The sequence below is a fragment of the Metarhizium brunneum genome, chromosome 2 (assembly GCF_013426205.1).
Source record: "Metarhizium brunneum chromosome 2, complete sequence".
Classification (NCBI taxonomy): domain Eukaryota; kingdom Fungi; phylum Ascomycota; class Sordariomycetes; order Hypocreales; family Clavicipitaceae; genus Metarhizium; species Metarhizium brunneum.
In genome coordinates this window covers 2,645,191-2,661,397 of record NC_089423.1, presented here as the reverse complement: position 1 = coordinate 2,661,397, position 16,207 = coordinate 2,645,191, and the positions used below count along the sequence as shown (strand labels likewise).

At 52.1% G+C, this 16,207-nt stretch overlaps 2 protein-coding genes across 2 annotated transcripts; one reads left to right on the top strand and one right to left on the bottom strand.

Annotated features, from left to right (window-relative positions):
* Window positions 1-4,366: 4,366 nt before the first annotated feature.
* Window positions 4,367-7,188, top strand: MST20 (Serine/threonine-protein kinase MST20; the record flags this gene model as incomplete). Its single annotated transcript, XM_014691639.1, has 5 exons — window positions 4,367-5,215; window positions 5,294-5,519; window positions 5,585-6,613; window positions 6,684-7,018; window positions 7,090-7,188. The coding sequence occupies 5 exons, from the start codon at window positions 4,367-4,369 to the stop codon at window positions 7,186-7,188; spliced, it is 2,538 nt and encodes an 845-aa protein (XP_014547125.1).
* A 1,984-nt stretch (window positions 7,189-9,172) lies between these two features.
* On the bottom strand, window positions 9,173-10,264 carry MTDH (NADP-dependent mannitol dehydrogenase; the record flags this gene model as incomplete). Its single annotated transcript, XM_014691638.1, has 1 exon — window positions 9,173-10,264. One exon carries the CDS (start codon window positions 10,262-10,264, stop codon window positions 9,173-9,175), a length of 1,092 nt encoding a protein of 363 aa, XP_014547124.1.
* Window positions 10,265-16,207: the final 5,943 nt, after the last annotated feature.

Genomic DNA, 16,207 nt, shown 5'->3' with positions numbered 1-16,207 from the left:
ACCTATATGCACGTATGTACATACAGTCAGTCCGTGGCAGAATATATTTGCCCTACGAGAAGTATATACTAGTATGCTGTAGTGTATTGTAGTATAGAGCTTGATAGTCGGTACCTGATCTGGTAAAATACTTTTTGCCTTCCACAAGTACGTACTCAAGTAAAGTATGCACATGAAAAGGGTTCTACACCGTATTAGGCCAAGGTTCGCAGCGGCCCACAACCGATTGAGTTGAAACAAGGCCCCCAATTGTCCGCATGCAAGAAGCTGGTCCTTTACCTTGAAGCGCACGGGGTCATTATGAGCAAGCCACCGGGACGCTGATGGTGTGCTTGACATTGACGCATTGTCAACTGATGTGAGTTGCAGTATGGAGTCTGGCACCAACCTACTTTGGGAATGGTCCAGCCCGTACCGTACGGAGGAGTAGTAGCATGATTAGATTTCTCTAGGGACGGATGGCATGCCACGCTGTACCTTGCAGCTGCATCAATGATGAGCCATTGAAGTTTGATTTGCCCCACGCTATTACATTACGACGTGTCTGGCAAAGGCACTGGGGATTCCTTTTTTTTTCATTTTTCATTTTTTTTTAACAGCGTGCGTGCGCGGCGTGCTGTGTCTTTCTTACACTTGGTTCTCACCACATTGCCGGCGGTGCTAATTGAATGTGACAATGACAACTCCACACGCGGGTGAATGGAAACCATAGTGCCACATCAACTTGCAAGTGGATATGGACGATGCTAGGGATCTGCCACAGTATTTCGGCCGTTGCCTGCAAAAATGGCCGCCTTGAACGGGAATTTCCGCCGTTGCTCGAATAACCAGGAGCGTCTGCAGACTGAGATGAGTGGCTGTCATGTCCACATTGGCTCGATAACCATTGTATTTGTCGGATGAGGCTCTCTCTGTGCCTCGGGGCTCATCCAGAATAGTTGCCACATCCTCCAATCAGGAAGAAAGCCACCCGACATGAACCAACCACCACCATCGAGCCCGACGAAATTTGTAGACAACATGGCACAAAGAAATTGACTAATGAGGATGAGGCGCTATCTCTGTCCCTGCGCCAGCTACACCACGCACCACTATTGGGCCATCGTAACTGGACTCTGCTGTCGTGGCGGGTATTCTGTCAAGCCACTAGGCTTGGGAATGGTGAATAAAAACGGATACCGAGACTTTCCCCTGTTTCGCCCTGGGATATGGACATGACCACTGAGCCTCGGCCGTACATGTGTTGATGAAACACCAGTCTTGGGAGACTGCAACGCCTGTCGTTGCGTCCCCAGCGGAAAAAGGAAGTGGCCATCGTCTGTGAAGATGTTATGTATGTATTATCTTGGATCATGGGGGCGGCTCGGGATGGAGGGACTGTTGGAAAACGGCAAAAATCCCCCGATAAGTCCCGTTTTTTTAATTAAAAATATATATCTCTCAGCTATTCTTTTGTGCCGTCCAAGAACCAACTTAAATGTAAAGCATTGAGACAAAGGACTGGTGGTGCTTTTGTAGTTGTGTGGAGGGTCTCGTGGTGCCAATCATTGGTGATCACTTGTTGATTTCGATACTAGCTTGGCTCCTGCATGGCAATTCAGGTATCCATATTGTGGAGTTACTTTATCAAGTGAGAAACAAGTCGCTTGCCAGATTCCAATCCTGTGCATGTTGTGCCAATGCCAAACTGCACATTATCAAGATACGGCACGAGTACGGACTAGTAATGAGTTGAGTCCCCGCCCAGCCTCAAACCTCGATGTAACGGTGGCTATACAATGCTAGAATATCCGTGGTATCACTGGTATGGTTGTAAATATGGCTAAGACTTCGCCTGGCCGTGATTCAAGACGGGGCCCGGAGGCCTTTCGAATCTCAGGGCTAAGAGAGCGTTGTTCATGCCCCGATGCTCACTGTGGGAACCATCCGGGAAACACCCACCACTTGGATGGAGCTTCGGGTTGCTTCGTTCCGTGTGTGAGGCAAATAAACGACTGGCATTCACCAAGGGAACTTGAGAGGCAAGGTCGGCGGCGATAGAAAATACCTCGAATAGAATGAGCAGCTGTTCTATGCTTGGGTTCTCCGAACTTGGCTTGGAAGAATAATCACCTGGGAAATATGACAATGAGGCTTTGCCCATGTAGAGAGCCTGATGGCTCACAATGATGCTTCGTGTACTACCTAGCTTAGGTGCACCTCGCTGGAAGAACCTGATGATGAGAACGGATGGATAATTAATTTTGAATGACATGACTGGATCCCGGAATCGGGAGCAGGGCCATGGGGCCCTGGTGATGCCGCCTTTACATACATAGAAGGCAAAGATGGCTAGATGTCATACTAGTATTAGAATCTGTCAAAATACGCCACGCACCGAGTACGAAACAAATACCGCCCAAAGTCAGATCCTGGACGGTTCCCTGCGACACGTTGCGTATTGCGAAGAGTACTAGCTGGAACAGAGCGCAAACCCCAAGGCCGCATGCTAGCCTTGCACGATTGATTGTGGCCCTCGCTGCTCCGTAATTTCAACTTCAATTTCAAGCGGCCGTCGTCGTCTGCGCGGATCCCACGTCCCTGGCCATTGCATGGAATCGGGAGGAATTACCATGATTCAGACCGCCCTGCGTTCGCGGCGTGTAATTTGGTGAATGGGCCGAGTTGGTACGTTTCGATGCAGCCGGATTTTGTAATTATAGTATGATGAAGAAGTAGTAACGACGACCAGTTTGACAAGAAGTCTCCAGGCCAAGCAGCCCACGCCCACTGATGCGTGACTGGCCTCGCCCCCTCCAAGTTCCGAATAAGGAAGGCAGAGAAGCTTGGAAGCCTCCACAGGGTACGAAGTGCCTCGGTACCTAGCCCTAGCCCTACGGCCTGAGCATGAAGCAAGTACCCGGGTACCTACTTACCTGGTTGGCGCTCAAGAAAGTGCATGAATGCGTGAAGTCGATGCAAAAGTTATGCCAACCAGCCTAAACAATTTGAGGCATTATTGTGCTGCACCTTACTAAGTACGATACTCCGTAGTGCATGCTAATGTATGCCCTCCTAGGCGTTGGGCCGATTCGCTCAGGTCCGCTGGCACCAGTAGTAGTACCTTAACCTAAATACTTTACGTGGGTTCTTTGCAGTTACTGGCTGTTGAACTGCACATGTGGTGTGCCAGTCGAGCCAGCACGCCGACCCATTCGTTCAATGAATGTTATTACACCAGGCGTTGTATTTCTTCGTCCTGCTATATGTACTGGGTAGCCAGGTAGTACTTGGTATTTATTGCCCAAGTGGACTTCAGGACCCTAGTATATGCAGCCATTCCGGACGACCGCCTCTGGGTCTCCAGGTGAGTGGACTTTGGGATGCAACGTTGGAGACCTCACGCCTGATAGTTCAGTGCTAGCAGTGTATTTGAGGCACCAGACCCTACTGCTGTTGGTACTCGTACAGTGGTGTACATATTTACCCGTCTCAGCAACCCAGTACCTACACCCTGCGGTTTGCAGGGCCAATTCTCTCGTCGAGTATCGGGTACCTCAACGCCGCAAAGTGTCTCCAATTGATCATGTCCCCAGACAGATTACACAATGCATGTCTGTCTGGTACTTCCTTCCCCGTGCTCCGTACCAGAATGCTTCACTCTCCCTCAGTACCAGCGTACTCCGTAGACCTGGGCCTTGTTGGGCCGGGAGCAATTCCAGAGTTAATGCGCACCCAGGATTTAGTAGAGAATTGACCATCCATCATCAACCATCGCCCATGGCCCATTCATCATTGGCCATGGCAGCCTCCAGCCAGACTCCCGAGTCTTGGGTCGACAGCTTCACCCCGTCGTCTCCCCCCTCCCCCTCCCCATCTCCGTTCTGCTCAGAACATGGCCTTCTTCTCCGCAAAAGTTGACGTGACTTGTTTCGAGCTTTACGAGGACCTTGACCTTGGCCGTTGGTAAATTGCCTACTACAAGTGCCACCAGTCATCGTGTCACAGAGTTTCACGACAGGCTGCCCTCCACCTGAGCATCAACCGTTCACCCCGTTCTCCTCTTCCCCCCCGACCTCTCGGCTGTTGGATGCAACTCTGCTCCTTCGCTAATTAACCGCTCGAACTTAATATCCTCCCTCCCTCCACCAACGACGCCAGCCGTCCGCGCGCCCACCCGCTCGCCTCGAGGCCCCAAGCCCACACACTCGCCATTTTACAGACCTCGAATTGGCCCTCGCCGTCAGCCCGCCCGCCAGGACCGCTTTTTCCTTTTGTCTACTTACTCGCACACGCCCGTCTGCCCCAGCTCGGTCCTCTGCAAAGTGCTTGCCTACATCTGCCAGCTGCCTGCTCTGAGACCTTTTAGGTAAGGGCGGACAGGATCATGGACGGCCCGGCATCGTCCTTCAACGGCCATTCTCAACGTCGCAAGCTGGTCAAGAAACCCCCCTCACACACATACACTCGCTCCTCCTCGGGCCTCGACGACTCCCACTCGCTCGGCAGCAGACGCAGCTCCCAGAGCCTTCGACGAGCACCCAGCGCCCCTGCCGTCCGATCCTCCATTGCAAACACCTCGAGCAGCTCGTCGCCAAGACATCCGACCGCCTCGCAGTGGCCGTCGAATGCCTCCCCTTCCATCGCCCAAGGGGACTTTCTTGCCACTTCCAACCCGCCCAGCGGCCCCGGCCTCATCACCAGCAGTCTCAGCAGCCCCAGCAATCCTGCCGCCTCTCCCTACCCAGCCCTCGCGCATCGTCCAAATCGCCTGTCCGACTCGCTCGCTCGCCGGCACAGCAAAGAACCCTCCGACGACCTCCTTGGCGCGCCTTTTGACGGCGCTGCCATCCTGAGCCGCATCGAGTCGGTAAAGTACACGGCTCCGCGAGAGTCTGTCCAGCGCCCACCAGCATCCCCCGCACTCGCGAAGCCCATTGCTGGCACGCGGAACGTGAACCCCGCGCTCCGAGCCTCACAGAGCTTCAGCAACATGGAGCCCGCGATCACGGAGAAAATCCAGGGCGGCAAAGCACCCGACGGCGCGGCAGCGGCGCCGAAGCGGTATTCCGATGAGGGAAAGGACTCAAAGCCGCCCATGATTCGCAAGAAGTCGGGCTTCTCGGGCTTCGTCACCAGTCTGGTCGGGTCACAGAAGAAGCCCACCATTTCAGCCCCGGAGAATCCAGTTCATGTTACTCATGTGGGATACGACAGTGCCACTGGACAATTCACTGTTAGACTGCCCTCGCCCCCCCCTTGTTTCTCAACGCTTCGTCGGGCAAGTGTGCATCCATGCTAACTCACCAACCAGGGTCTGCCAAAGGAATGGCAACGCTTGATAAACGAAAGTGGTATTCCCGAGAAGGAGAGACGGGAGAACCCCCAGACCATGGTGGATATTTTACAATTTTACAAGGAGACGACCGAGCGCCCGCCCGAGGATCAGATTTTGGAGAAGTTTCACCATGCTGGACCGGCAGACAACCGTTCATACAACACACCTACCTCTCCAAACATGTATCCAACTAATTATATGGGTAAGCGGCCTCTCTGCGCAATTGGGTTGCTATTTGGCATAAACTAACTCGCATCCCACAAACAGGAAGTTTTGAGAATCCTCGAGCTCCTCCGCCTGTGCCACCGTCGAGAAGTCACGGGAGAGACATGATGCCAAGTCGGCCCGCTCCCAAGCCGCCCGTCAGCATCAGTAACCGGTCGGGACCGTCAAGTGCGTATCCCACCAAGGACTCTGGTATTGGTCTGTCCCAGCAACCCGACGATTACTCGCCACAGTCAAAGGACAGCTCCCCCATGCTGCCCGAGGAGCATAGGTCGAGATCCAACTCCCGTGCCAATGGTCAATCGCCATACAGCCCGCTGACTCCATCATCTGCTCAAGTTGCTGCGTATCAGCAGCAGCAATTTGTACAACAACAACATGAGCAGGCCTTGGCACAAGCGCAAGCGGCAATGTCTGGGCATGTTGGTCGGGCTCCTAGCAAGAGACATCCGCAGCCCCAGGCGTCAGTACCTGCTCCCCATCAGACGGCCGCCTACGCGCGAGCTGTTGATGCTAATGGACACTCAAATGCTTCACGCCAGCAGGCAGGCCCGGGTGCGGTGCCCGGCGCGAGACCGAGACAGAGAGCCCGCCAAAGTAACGGCATTGACGTGGTTACATCGCTCAAACGAATCTGCAGCGAGGGGGATCCACGGGAAGTCTTCCGTGGGTTCCAAAAGATTGGCCAGGGTGCGTCTGGCGGTGTCTTTACTGGCTTCGAGAGGGGCACCAATCGACTTGTCGCTATCAAGCAGATGAATCTGGAGCAGCAACCGAAGAAAGACCTGATTATTAACGAAATTCTGGTCATGAAGGACAGCTCACATCCCAATATTGTCAACTTTATTGATAGTTACCTCTGTGCAGGTGAACTATGGGTCGTCATGGAGTTTATGGAAGGAGGCAGCCTGACAGATGTTGTCACCTTCAATATCATGACTGAAGGACAAATTGCATCTGTATGCCGGGAGACGCTAAAAGGCCTTCAACATTTGCATTCCAAGGGCGTCATTCATCGTGATATCAAGTCGGACAACATTCTGCTATCTAACGAAGGCAGCATCAAGCTCAGTAAGTGACAAGCGCTTTGACCCTTGGCGCCGGGTGAAACTGGACTATGTTATCTGACCCATCTTGATAGCTGATTTTGGTTTTTGTGCCACAATCAATGAGGCGCAGAACAAACGAACGACAATGGTTGGCACACCATACTGGATGGCTCCGGAAGTTGTTACTAGAAAAGAGTACGGTCGCAAAGTAGACATTTGGTCGCTCGGGATCATGGCCATTGAAATGATCGAAGGAGAGCCTCCATATCTTACCGAATCGCCACTTCGAGCCCTATGGCTGATTGCTACCAATGGCACGCCCCAGATCAAGAATGAAGCCGAGCTCTCACACGTGTTCAGGGACTTCCTCTGCTTTGCTCTCAAGGTAGACCCTGAGAAGAGAGCGAGCGCCCACGATCTATTAAGGGTAAGTGGTTTCCTTTGGTTAATGGCTAGTAACAGCGGGCTTGCAAACAACAAACTGACTTTCTTCTCTAGCATGAATTCATGAAGCAGTGCGTGGATCTAGCTCAACTAGCTCCTCTCGTCCGAGCCGCCAGAGAACAAAGAGCTCAGGAGAAGGCGCGAAAGCAATAAATCGGTTATGCGTCTGAGTAGGATGCATGGCTTTTCGATATCACATAGCGAGCATTGCTTTTTTTCTTGTTTTGATGTTCTTCACATAAACGAAACAGCGGTTTGATTCCATCCCAGGTCAAAACGCGGAAGACGACGTTATTTGGTTTTCACAATTGCCGAGAATACCCAGGATACATATGATGGTGGAATGATGAATGAACTATCGTCGGCCGGCCAGAAAACCAACGTCTGGTGACGAATACCGACCTGGTAAGAGAGGATTGGGTAGTTTTGCAATGTACGGCGCAAACCCCGATGGCGTCTTACTTATGTATAGGAGGAAAAGTTTCCCATAACACACGACTAGCGAACCACGCGTTTAAGGCGATGTCTTGAATGGCCACCGCCCGAATGGTATTACCCCCCGAGAATACAACTTTACAACAGTGTATCAACTCTTTTCGATACGAATAGAGAGCCCTGCACGCGCCTTCTCTTTCTCGCCTCTCCCCCTCTTCATAGACCTGCGCGCATTTGATGGCCTTGACATTTTTTTTTTGTCCTCTAATCTCACCTGACCTGCTTTTGGGCTCTTATGCGTTCTCTCTGGTGACAGAAGAACTAGTTATCAGCGTTTTGGATGCCATTTTTACTCCCGGTTTCTACTATTACGACTACCACTTTACGACGACTACCTTCAGAACTCCCCCGCTGGGAGCGCGGTCATTTCCTATTTCTGCCTCGGTTGGCGAACATTGACACGGGAGGAAGGATGAATGGGTGGGCATGAGCATGGGCAGCATATATTGTTATTTTGGGATAGGATTGAAGTGGCTGCTGCGAATCAACAAGTACTAGATTTTATGTGTGAACAGGAACTCACCATGGCATGTATACCAGAGCTGGGGGGCATCTATGAAGCGTGTTCATCTTGGGAACAGAGGGAATGATTGCCCCCGGCGAAAGCGGTTTCGGGGCACTTTGTCTTTTCTCCAATGAGCGTCTTGTATCATGGTGGGATGATTTCGTACAGCGAGAGGTTAAGCCTCGGCGGGCGTAGGAAGCATACAGGAGATGTGCTGATATTCAGAGAGTGCGCATTGGAAATTGGGCAATGGCACGAGGTTCGGGTCACTTTGATACTTGCGTTCAATCCAATGGTTGTGATATCCCGTCTTGTGAGCTCTGTTTTGAGCCCAGGTGAAAAAAGCACATCCACCGTAGCATGCTTGTGTGACTTGGTTCCCGTGGCGTACTGCTGATATGGCATGCATGACACGCATGCAGTGTCTTATAATAAGTCAGGTTGTATTTCAATCTTGCATGCGTCAGACACACATACACATGTGCGTTGAACGGAAGGACAATCAAGATCTACTCATGATCCGTCAAGTCAATCGTTCAACTGCCTAGGTAGGCACGCTGACTTTGTAATGCCCCTGTCGCAAGATACAAACACGTCAAGTAGTACAAACACACCATTGAAGCAGAACTCAGACAATTCATAGTAGCACATGCATTGATCAGTACAGTTAATAAAGTTTCAATATTCGACTACTCTAAAGAGCGTCTAGTCTTTCGCTTCAGATCTATCACGTTTCCCAAGCGGTCTCTATCCTCATGACCGTGAGTTTTGGGCATTTTTTGGTAAATCACAATAAAGCCCGGGCTCGATGCAAAAAAAAAAAAAAATGTGAACATGACAATGACATTGACAAATGAGATTCCGTAAACGCCAAACAGTGAAAGATGCATATGGAAATGTGTGCATGGCTTGTCTTGCAGCCCGAAATGCTCCTCATGCGCAGTATAAAGTGGGCTCTGAGGTATGATGATTAAGAGACATTGACGTAAATCGCCGCCTTTATAAAGCTGGCTGTGTCAGACACAGTGCTCTCCGACCTTGGTCCTCTAGAGCGTGATCCTCCAGAGCATTATGTAGAATGTATGTATATGTTGTGAAGAAAAGAAGGTTGAGGCACACCTCATGACAACAACTTGCTTAGTAGCAGGAATAGCCACCATCAATAATAACGTTGGAGCCAGTCATGAAGCTAGAAGCGTCGGATGCGAGGAAGACGCACAGGCCGTTGAGCTCGTCAACGCCACCAAGACGATCCTGGGGAGTCAGGGACTTCCAGATCTTCTTCTGGGCCTCAAGGGCGGGAACACGGTTCAGGGCAGTGTCCATGTAACCAGGGGAGATGCAGTTGACACGAATCTTGTACTTGGCCCACTCAGCAGCAATCGACTTGGCGAACTGGATTACGCCGGCTTTTGAGGCATTGTAGCAGCTCTGCTCTTGTGGGTAGTTGACAATGGAACCGGACATGGAGGCAACAAGAACGATGCTACCAGGCTTACCAGCGGCCATCATGGCGCGACCAACAGCCTGGGACATGAGGAAGGAGCCAGTGAGGTTGATATCAATGAGGCGGCGGAACATGGCAGGGTCGTAAGTCTCGGCCTTGATATTGGAATCGGCGATACCGGCAGAGTTGACAAGGACATCGGGAGCACCATAGAGCTCAACAACAGACTCGACCGCAGCGTTGATGGCGGCCCCATCGCGGACATCCACTTTGAAGAAGGAGACGGGAAGACCCGACTTGTCATGAAGCTCGGCAGCAGCTTCGTCACCGAGATCCTGGTTGGCATCGAAAATGACAATGGCTTTAGCACCAGCTTCGGCACAGGCGCGGGCCATGTGGTTGCCCAGCCCACGAGCACCACCAGTGATGATGATGACCTTGCCGTAGACACTCATGTTGCGCATGGTGTGAGGCATGGCCTCGTAGACTTTCTTACCCAGGGGCTGAACGAGATCATACTCGACAGGAGGAACAGGGCTGTCGTAGGGGACTTGAGCAGCGTCCTCAGGAACGTGAACAGTGTGTTTATCCCCTTGTCCCTGACCAGCACCGTAGACAGTAACTGGTACTTCCTTCTCGCGGACAACGCTCTTCTTCTGAGGTGTGTCGGATACGGCGTTGATGCGGGAGGCAGAGAAAAGGCGGGCAGTAGGTCGAGGGACGGCAATGCGAGGAGAGGCAGCTCGGGAGAGCCGCAGGGCGTTTCGCGCAGCGAAAGACATTGTGATTGATGTTGATTGCGATAAGACTGAGTGTTAGGAGGAGGGTGTTGCGTGAAGGGACAAGGTCCAAAAGTCTGTCAAACAGCAACAGCCTTGGAGAGCGGGCAGAGGGGAGGACGGGACGGGTATCTGGAGAGCTAAACAACGGGATGTAAAAGAGAGAGCCAGGCGAGTCTTGTTTTCGGGGTGAGGAAGAGGTCCTGATATACGAATGAATGTCTCTAGGAGTCAAGACAACGGCTGGGTGGGGTCCAGACTTGCGAGGACCTTCGGTTGAGCACAGTTGAGCACAGTTGGCTTGTTCAGATCAACAAGGTACTGTAAGTAAAAATGCAGTGGAGAAGAGCGGTGCAACCTGAGGCCTGGGCGACTGGGATGAGTGAGATGACTGGGATCGTTGGAGCCAAGGTGGAGTGTCAATCTGGGTCGGACGTGGCGGCGCGTGGGAACCTGGCTTGCGCTACTGCAGGGCCTAGTCAGGGTTCTTTCGGCGGGATGTCCGGGCAGGGACACAATGGCTGTGAGGCGAAACTTTTTTCTTTTTTCGACGTGGCTTCCCTACTGCGTTCACCCTCCTTCTGGAAGCCGGCAAAAAAAATTTCGACTCGCTGCTCCTGGCTGATGGATGATGTCTAACGACGGGGTTTCGGGATCTGCCCGTTTGCCCAGGTCTCGACAAATGGATAACGCACGTCCTGGTCTTGGCTGAGCCGTACCGTCGATCTTGCTGATGAAGTGTCAGTTCTGAGCTGTCTACTCCGTACTCCGTAGTCAACTCTGCTGTGTACAGTACTTCGAACTGCTGTGGATGAAATCCTATCTTTTGTGGGCTGTGAAGGATGTCAATGACTCCGGAGCGGTGTTGTGTGACGTTGCACGAAGCCTGTAAGTCACTGCCTGCTGCTTGAAAAGAACGACGAAACGGCACCGAGGTCAAGCGAGAAGAGTGATTGATACGGGGCCTCCGGGGGACTCAATGCTATTAATAACAAATGGCGACTGGGGCGGAGGCCGTGAGATGAGCAGTTCCGGCGTTTGTCGTCCTCGGCCCTGGTGGTGGTACTCCGTACATAGTCCGTACTCTCACGTTCCAGGTCAGCTGCCGCTCTGCTGACGAATGCGCCGCAATAGAGTCCGAAGAAGGCTTGTGGCGTTTTGGCAGAACTTCCCCAGCCCTAGAAGCGCGCTGCCTTACTCCGTACACGCGACACCGAAGGTCTCCATCGCGGCGATCACACTGAGCAAGAGCCATTACTGGCAGCGGCACCGGGGAACGAGGTGGCGAATGCGGCGGCAACTAGATCTCAGACCGGTGTCGGTTGGGCTTCTCGCGTCACGAAAACCGGGGTTCTGCTGGAGAAGAGGAGGGTTGCGTTGCGTCAGTGGAGCCTCCCTTCCCTTCCCTTCTCTGCAAGCTGCAAGCAGAGGCGATTGTTCATCCTGCACGAAAGCTTGGGCTTCGCTTGTCTCACATCATGGCAGCTCTCCAGGCTTGTGTGAGTGCCTTGGTGTGCCTTGGTATGCATGGCGGCATCCATCTTGTTTCCGACGCAATGGGACAAAGGCTGTACGGAGTTATTGCAGCACCAGATGGCTTGACAACTGGCTACGTACGCCAGTTGACAGGGAATGAAATTGACGCTGAAACTACAAGCCCCTATCCCAATGCTTCCGACTATTGCGGAGGCTGAGGAATGCGGAATGTCTCACATGACCTGGGCATCTTTGACGAAATGAGGTTGTGACAACAGTGTCCTGACCCCATTCATAGAAAGGGGGTAGATGCCATTTTTTTGTGCAGCAGCAGCAGCAGCCGATAGGACGGAGTACTCCGTACCTTGGTCGCTCTTTGCGACGACGCGCATCTTACCAAGATGCGCAAGGGTGGTAAATAGCGGTGGAGCAAAGGAAGGTCATATGATCAAAGCCAGGCTGGCTGGGATGAGCGCGAGTAATATCACAATAACAGCTGTGATGCAGTCAGTGGCTCTCATTGAGTACGTAGCATGCTTCGAATCGATCTGCTTTCATGGACGAGCATACTTTCTTTGCAAAATATACTCCGTAAGATTGTGAAAAACTGGACATCGTAGGGTCGACAGTGTGTACACCATTGGTATCTTCATATTAACTCCCTAAACACCTAGACAGGCAGCGATGATGACAGTTAGTTGGAGGTCCCCGTAGTGTCGAGCACAGGGCCTAGCAGATACAAGCTTCATCGTAAGACCCTTATTATCTATCCAATCCAGGGGGAGACCAGTGGTAGCTCGTTCCGCGACCGAAAACTTGGAGCCTGTCTTGGTAGAAAAGGAACGATCAAGGTATTGCCATACTCTAATCCCCAGCCTTAAAAGGAGGCTCTCAGGGCTACGTACCAGAGTGCTGGGGGAGTGAGACCAGCAGCTTCCACCAGCTTGGGACCGCCGTTCATGAGGGACGCCAGGTCTCCATCCAAGCTCTATCCCCTGCCTGCATGTCTAACAGGACAAAGTGACAGAACGCCCGCGTCTGAACCCCTGTTCCTGATTTTGGCACAAAGAGATGTGGCGTCGCCGAATGGAGACTCGTGCCGTGGCTGTTTGAGAATTTATGCTCAGAAACGGTCCCGCATACGGTGGGTACGGCAAGACAGCCGAACTCCAGGAACATACCGTTTTTGAGATGGACAATCATTAGTTCAATACCGGTAACGAACTTTTCGAATGCGTCTTTCTCGTGGTCCACCCCAGCTTGGCAGCTTTTACCACCCGCCGCGCTTCGTGCTTCGTACTGCTTACCAGCACCCGCAGCAGTCAAAGTTGCAGCTTGTTTCCGCCGAACTCTACCAGGTGTACACGCACCATACAGGCTCAGGTCAAAAAACTCGGCTGGCATCGGTCCAACATCAGTGTAAATAAACCCAAGAAATTCGAACATGGCCGAATTGGTTTCCATTTGATTTCACTCAGAACATGTCTTGCCATCGTCCGCACGGGCCAGTGCAGCAGTCCGAGATGGAACTGCCGGGAGCCCATCTCTGCTAGCTTGAGCAGACCACTCAACTAGTGGATCGTGAATGTTGCATGACACACTCCATCATCTATCGTGACATTCTTCGGGTATCTCCACAGTGGATCGAATCTCAAGGGTGCATGACGCTGGGGATTTAGTTTGTTAGCTGTATATAAAGCAGGTCAGTAAGTACGCATGATTTTTACAAGGTATAAAGTACAGTGACCAGCAACATCGCCTGGCGTCGAGCTTGACCGAGGTTTAGGACTACGGGCTAGGAGTCCATATAGATAGGTCTGGTCAGACGACTGGAGGCAAATGTCCAATCAGACAGGTTTCCTAGGAGCGCTTTTCAGGTACATATCTCCGGCTGAATAGTGGCTACCTACCCAAGGTAAGTTGTAGGCTTTGAGGAGTTGTATGGAGTAGTCTTGTAGCCATTGAAAACCTGAAAGCAGACAATTAGCAAACGTCCAAGCTCCATGGCCACGGCTACGCCCTACCGCTTCATATGATCGACAGTCTTAAACGGTAGGCTTGATGTGGGGAACCAGCCTGTGTTGCAAGACCGCCTCGTTGCAGGAAAACCCGGATGTGATGGAGTGTAAAATCAGAACTTGCAAAAAGTGCGTGGCCCTGGCAGGCGTCTACGCTGACGCCAGCTGCCTGTCCATTTCTTGCCTGCCGCGATGCAGGTGGCTCGCTCCTGCCCCCAACGTGTGAAAACACTGGAAGAGGCGCCCAGTCCAGTCCGTACTCCGTACTTTTTGAAGAATTCCGCTTTGTCAAGAGAAAGACGAGCATGCATCGAGAGCCATCTGCATCATCATGAACGCATTGATAACCCCTCCGAGCCTATCCATTGGCTGTATGCGGCTTCGATTACGTCTGGAATGCACGTTCTGTTTTCCCATGAGAAGTGCTCCTGGTCTGCCCGCCTCTACTGGCCGCTTGTGACGGCATGCGAACACCTGTTGGCCTCCCATTTCACTGCGCACACGCAGCGCATAGCCTCTGCGCTCCGGTGCAGTATGCAAGCGTTTTCGGGATAGCTTTTCTGATCCCTGGCCTGGCCGCTCCTAGAGCTCGGTGTGGCTGACTGATAGTAGCTTGTTAGGCAGCAGCATGAGCGGGTGAAGCGGTTTGAGAGCTCGCGGATCCGTTCTTCCGCAGCACACTAGGAATGTTTTGGAGGAACCCTACAAGGCCCGTATAGGCTCGACAACGGGGGGCCATCAGCCGCGGAGCACGTCAACGAGGGCCGGGAGGGGGGAGAAGGACTCTAGTACCTGCAAACGCAGAGATTCAGACCCAACAGTGACCGAAACCCGGAGCAGCCAAGCAGCTCCATGACATGGGACAATTACTTTAGCCGAAAAGACACGGACCATTTACTGCTCTTCCATTCGCAGACGAGAAGCCATGGTTGATGGTCAAAGCTATCCCCTAGTCTCCCGAGCCCATGGGGACCCTGAAGCTCGGAACGTGGGGATCCAAGCCGTGGCCCAGTTTGTTGTACGCCCTGAGCTGGGATGTCAATGAGGCAATCTCACCACTGGTCATGTGGTCATGCTGAGTTTTCTCTCCCCCGGTCTGCTGTGTTGTAACAACCTTGACAGCTCGACAACTCAAGTCGAATCAGCCATGTTGCCCGACACCTCGCACATCGCATTACAGTCTTGATACGGAGCACGGAGCACATTGGCGATGAACGGACCCAGGGCGTGTAGCGAGATTTCACCTGAAATTGAGGAGGCAACAGACAAAAGCCCATTTCTTCAGGCGGCGTAATTGGCCCTTTTCTGAAAATTTTGTTCTTCCTTTTTTCTCTTCAACAAAGCAAACAACTATTCCAAGGAATCAACAGGCCTGTTCCCCCCCCCCATTTCAATGGAAACACATCCTAGTTAGTCGCCAGTATAGAAAATCTACATACGGAGTACTACTACATTTAACAACGTCCCCTCGCCAAGATTCGCGGAACACTTCACCAACAGCGTCGATATGGCGGAATAGTCAAAAAGGAGAAACCTGTCCACTCGGCTTGTGCCAAACTGCAGAACTTGCTAGCGGTAAGCCCCCCGACCAGGTCCGGGGTGGTAGGAGATTGCCAAGCTGCCTCTGACAACTAGTTTAAAGCCGGCACTCAGAATAGCACAGATATACTCTGTACAGCACAAGCACATCCCTGTGCATAAATCTTGGCGCACTTTTAGCGCTGGTAGAAGAGCTCCCCCAAGCTGACTGCTTGAAAAGGCTTGAGTGATTGGCCAGCCGCACACCGATCCGAATGAGCTACACCAAGATATGCATGAGACGTTTGTTTACAGTCCAGCAGCAGTGCCGCGAAACATAATCGTGGCGTGTGAAGACCTTGCTCATACTCACTTCGCCACTATCAATAAAAAAGAGGAGAGAACAAGCGTTCCTGTTGCCGTTCGTCGAGGCTGGACTTTAAAAGCATTTGGGATGCTTTGCGTGACCCTATTCGAAGGCCCATGCAGAACTATTGGTCGATAAAGTACTTGAAAGCTTACGCTCCATGTCGAGACGGGACTTGCCTGTTTGGCAAGGCCAAAGGGAGTTGCTCGCCAGGGCGACTTTAGGTTTTGGCTCAGCCTGCAGTTTCAAACAATAATCACAAAATATACCGCCCAAGGAAGACATGGCAGGTCCATCCTTTATTTAGGCAGACACATTTCTGAGCTCCGTTTATTAGCTCCACCCGCACAGGTAACGGATCTCCACCTCGCAGCCATTGAGATCAAGTGTTGACGCATCTAGCTGCGTTGCCGGTGTGTTACATCCACAATTGCTGGCAGGGCGGGTGTCGCTCTGATCCCCAAGACCTGATCGACTTTTACACCACGGTCTACGGAGTATAGTAGTACTAGTAGTAGTCGTATTTCCACAAGTCCTGGGGGGAATAACATACTTGACATGTACTGA